The sequence below is a fragment of the Capsicum annuum genome, chromosome 6 (assembly GCF_002878395.1).
Source record: "Capsicum annuum cultivar UCD-10X-F1 chromosome 6, UCD10Xv1.1, whole genome shotgun sequence".
Taxonomy (NCBI): Eukaryota; Viridiplantae; Streptophyta; class Magnoliopsida; order Solanales; family Solanaceae; genus Capsicum; species Capsicum annuum.
The window spans coordinates 35,530,598-35,535,461 of NC_061116.1; the positions used below are offsets into that span (position 1 = coordinate 35,530,598).

General features: G+C 30.0%; 1 protein-coding gene across 1 annotated transcript; it reads left to right on the forward strand.

Moving 5' to 3' along the window:
* Positions 1-892: 892 nt before the first annotated feature.
* Positions 893-2,130, forward strand: LOC107875083 (josephin-like protein). Its single transcript, XM_016721716.2, has one exon. The coding sequence runs from the start codon at positions 1,436-1,438 to the stop codon at positions 1,853-1,855; it is 420 nt and encodes a 139-aa protein (XP_016577202.1). The 5' UTR covers positions 893-1,435; the 3' UTR covers positions 1,856-2,130.
* The last annotated feature ends 2,734 nt before the right edge of the window (positions 2,131-4,864 follow it).

Here is a 4,864-nt window from a genome sequence, read left to right on the forward strand (position 1 = left end):
GTATTATAAGTTATAATAATTGATTATTTAAAAAAAATTAAAATATATATATATATATATATATATATATATATATATATATAAATTAAGAGGAAATATAAATATATTTGAATCTGAAAAAAAATAATATGCCACGTAAATTGAAACGAAGTAACTGTTAATGGTCCCGGATCATGGTGTGAGTTGGACTTCGTGATTGGGCCAATGTCAACAACCACCCACTACCCTCTAGTGCCCATCGTGCTTGATATGGAAATGCCAGTATGATAGTGTTCGGCTGGGGTTAGAAAATGTCTAGTGCACAGTCATCAACGATAAAGAATGTGGAGCATGGTGGTTTATTATGATATATTGCAAGGAATGAGTTGAGTCAAAATCTACTAAAAGAGGAATTGATATGGAGTTTATATAGCCTTGGATTTTTCTACCTTAATAGCTTACTTTTGGGGTGTGACTTTTGTTAGTCATACTAATAATTCTATGTTGAATCAAACAATACCATATAATAGCTAGCTTTTGAGGTGTAATTCACGTAAAAGATGATCGATATAAATAATCCGATGTTGAATCAAACTATATCATATAAATTGAAATGAAATAATTTGAAATAATTATCACTCTACTATGCGATGTAGACACTAGACATTCTATACGAGTTAATATTCATGGTAGGAGATGAGGTCGGTAGATATCAAAAGTTTGGAGCTATAGGTTTGGTGAATAGCCTTGAAAAGTTCTTTGAAATTTCTTTCTATATTAGTTGTCTTTTACTGTTGTCACTTTCCCATTCACTAGCATTGTCCATGATATGTTTACTTTATACATGCACCAACCAAAATTTGAGAGCCTAGCTAGTATAACCTTTTTGTCCCTCAAAATTTCAACATTAACTTTTCTACCCTTTTGATCTCTATATAAACACAAACCATGTTCACCCTCTTTCTTCATTCCAATTTCTAGTAATCTTCCAAAGTACCACTTCCCTCACCACTTATACCAAGTTAGTATATCTGTTTTAAAAAAATAAATATTAACGGTCGTATTTGAGTCAGTTTTCGTTAAATTACCTTTGATCTGTTATTTGTTGTCTATACAAGCAGAAACCATCTTCACTCTCTTTCTTCATTTCAATGTCTAGTAATCTTCCATTTGTCACTTCCCTCACCTCCTATACTAAGTATTCTTTTTCAAAGAAAATTATATAACAATAGTGTTCGTGTAAGTTTGTGTTAAATTATCTTTGATTTTTACCCTTTGTTCTCTGTATAAGCATAAACTATATTCACCCTCTTCGTCATTCCAATTTCTAGTAATCTTCCAAGGTATCACTTCCCTCACCACACCGATACTGAGTATATATTTAAAAAAAATATATATATATATATATAATAGTGGTGTTTGAGTTAGTTTGTGCTAAAATATCTTTAATTTTGAGATGCCGGTAAAAGGGTGTGAAGTAGTGAGCGGGAAGCCAGAGATGACCAAGAATGCAAAGACCACAAGCAAGTTTCAAAAGCAGAACTCTACAAAGAGTGTTCATGTTGATGGTGCTACTAATGATGCAAAAAGTACCACCTCCACAAGAAGTTGTAGCTTCAAGATGCCTAATAGATCCCAATTATCTCCTATTAAACTTTTCAAACAACTTGGAGGAAAAATGGCTGCAGTTATGAAGGTGATGTCTTCATCAAAGAGAAGTTGTAGGAAAGTTACTAATTCCTCGGAGAGAGCAGCAATTTCTGCTAAACCAACCGCTGTCCTAAATATTGACTCTCATAGAGCAGAGGCAATTGATGATTGCATTCAGTTCATCAACTTATCATCTACCTTGCCAAGATCTAATTCAGTGTCATAAGAGATGGGAGAATTTCTTAGTAAGGAGCATTTTATCGCGATATCTATTTTAATTGTCCACTTTAAAATTAGATGTGTGATTTGAATATAATTAGTTTTGAATCTTGACTTTCTGGTAGGATGGCCACTATCAAGGTCACTATCGAATTCAGTTCATTGATCGAGTTTTGAAAAAGTGGTCAAGAAAGTGACAATTTGTGTAGATAAGCTTGTTTTACCCTTTTAATGGGTCTATGTAATGTTAAATTAATTAAATCAGTAAATTTTGACAATGAATTCATTGTATTCCTAGGGCAACAGAGTATGGTGCATAATATTATGCAAATTCTTGGTGCATATACGTTGAATTATTTTTGTTCTTGGTTATTTAACCCCTAACTGCAACGACGACCTTGCACGGATGGAGTTTTGAGGTATACTCCCCAGAATACGTTCATACTCTTTTTTAATTTCTTGTTCTGGAGCAACTAAATTGTTTATGTGACAGCTCTATTCCAGTAAGTGCATGCAAACATAATTATACCAAAATATGCAAAACTGACCTGATAATATTGATTTACGATCCTAAAGTAAATATTTGTGTGCAGAAAGAAGTTAATTGTTTATGTGTCAGTTGTATCGCCAGTAAGTGTACACAAATATAATTATGTCAATATATATATAAATTGACCTGATAATCTTAATTTACGATCCTAAAGTAATTATTTGTATGCACCAACAGGTTAATTCCCATTCATAATCTTTCTTACCCTCCCCCACCCTATCCCGACCCCCATCCCCACCCCACACTCCTTATAATGAAAGGGTAAAAAGAATGAAAGTCGTGATGGTCTCTATGATTGCTATCACTAGAATGCTAATTTCTGCATTAAGAAGGTTCCATTTGTGCAACTACTACTTTTGCTTTATAATTATGCAGTTTGATAAGTACTCGACTAAAGTCACTGCGGTCAAGAGCTTTCTGCACGTGCAAGTAATTCAAGAATCAGTAAATACAGATAAATTCAAAAGTTTTAAAGTTTCTGAATTTCAACAACAATCTCAATTTAATATATAATAATAATTAAATTCATAATAAAATATTTATTAATATTTAATTAATTTCATAATATAAATAGGATCAGTAGTACAAAAGTTATCCATCTCGTGAATCTGCATGATATGTGTTAGATCCGCCACCCAGTAAGCTATAATGAGTTAATAACTCAAATGATCACTTAATTTTGAATTTTTATTTCAGAAAGTTACCCAACTTTGATTTTTACTTTAAAAGTTACCCAACTTTCACATTTTTACTCAGAAAGTCACTCAAACTATCTAATCATTTTTTAAAATAACATTTACTTATGTGAAATTATTATTTAAATGTAAAATTCAGAAAAATTAAAAATTATCTCTTAATGACCCTTTTATCCTTATTCCCATAAATTAATTTTCCTTTCTCATTTTTCTTCTCCTTCTCACTCATTGTAATTGATTCAACATTAAATATACCTAATAAAATATTAAAAGATCAAATTAAATTTAATAATAATCGAAGGATAAAAAATTATTAATCTAAACTATATTAATACGATGAAATATAACTAAATAATATGCAATCTAACTCATTTATTACTAAAAGTCACGTGTATGTAGTTATTACATATATACATATAGTTAATCCCTATAACGTAGATATATTACGCATAATATTTAGTTATGGGTATAAAATTCCTAATTCATCATACATATACATATAGTACAAATTTTTTTTTATACATATAGTACAAACATTTATAGAAAATAGGCATATTTAGAGTGAAAAGAGGGTAGGGGAGAGGGGGGATGTATCGTTGAGAGCGTCACACTTATAATAAGTTATACAATGTGCAAATTTAAATTAAATTAGATTTCAATACGAACATCAATATCAGATGAAAAAAAAGAAGTTGAAACAAGGATTGAAAAGGTAGAGCAAAATAATTATAATTTTAATTCTTTAGTTATTATTAAATTTTAATGTGATCCTTTGATATTTTATTAAACATATTTAATGTTGAATTAATTACAATATGCTAGAAGGAGAAGATAAACGAGAAAAAGGAGGGGAGATACTAAATTTATGGGAATAAGAATAAAAGAGTCATTAAGAGATAATTTTTTATTTTTCTGAATTTTGCATTTAAATAATAATTTCAGATAAGCAAATATTATTTGAAAAAATGATTAATAGTTTGAGCGACTTTCTGAGTAGAAATGTGAAAGTTAAGTGATTTTTAAAATAAAGATCAAAGTTGAGTGACTTTCTGGAATAAAACTCCAAAGTAGAGTCACCATCTGAGTTATTAACTTAAGCTACAAAGGGCTACTTTTGGTATAAAAAAGTAAAGTAATTCAATGCAAGCAAATACTCAAATTTAGTATTTTCATATATTGAAGATGAGTATTAGCAAACGCTAATTTGGCAAAAAAAAAAGAAAAAAATAAAATTGGCAATCAGTATGTACGAATACTAAACTTTTAGTTGTATCTTATAATATATAGTTAGTTTCATAATATATATATAGGATCAGTACAAAAGTTACTCGTCTCGTGAACCTGCAAGATATGTATTAGATCCGTCACTTAGTAAGCTACAATTGCACACCATTTGTCCATAAAAAGTAATTCAGTATAAGCAAATACTCAAATTTAGTATTTCCATAGACCAAATATTGAGTATTAGAAATTAGAAAATACGATTTGACAACAAGTATTTACAATTATACTGAACTTTAGGAGCTCTAGAACAAAATAAGTCATTTTTTAAGTCAATTCACCAAAGTGATATATTTTTTTGAAACTTTACCAAACTAGTATAAACGTTGTTCCCAGTAACGTATTAGACTTTAAAAAAATTTAACGACCAAAGTGCGTGGTCAGTTTTCCTCAATTTCTGACCAAAGTGGTCGGTTTTAAATCAATTCACCAAACCGACCAAAGTGGTCTGTTTTCCTCAATTTTCGACCACAAAACTGAACAAAGTGTG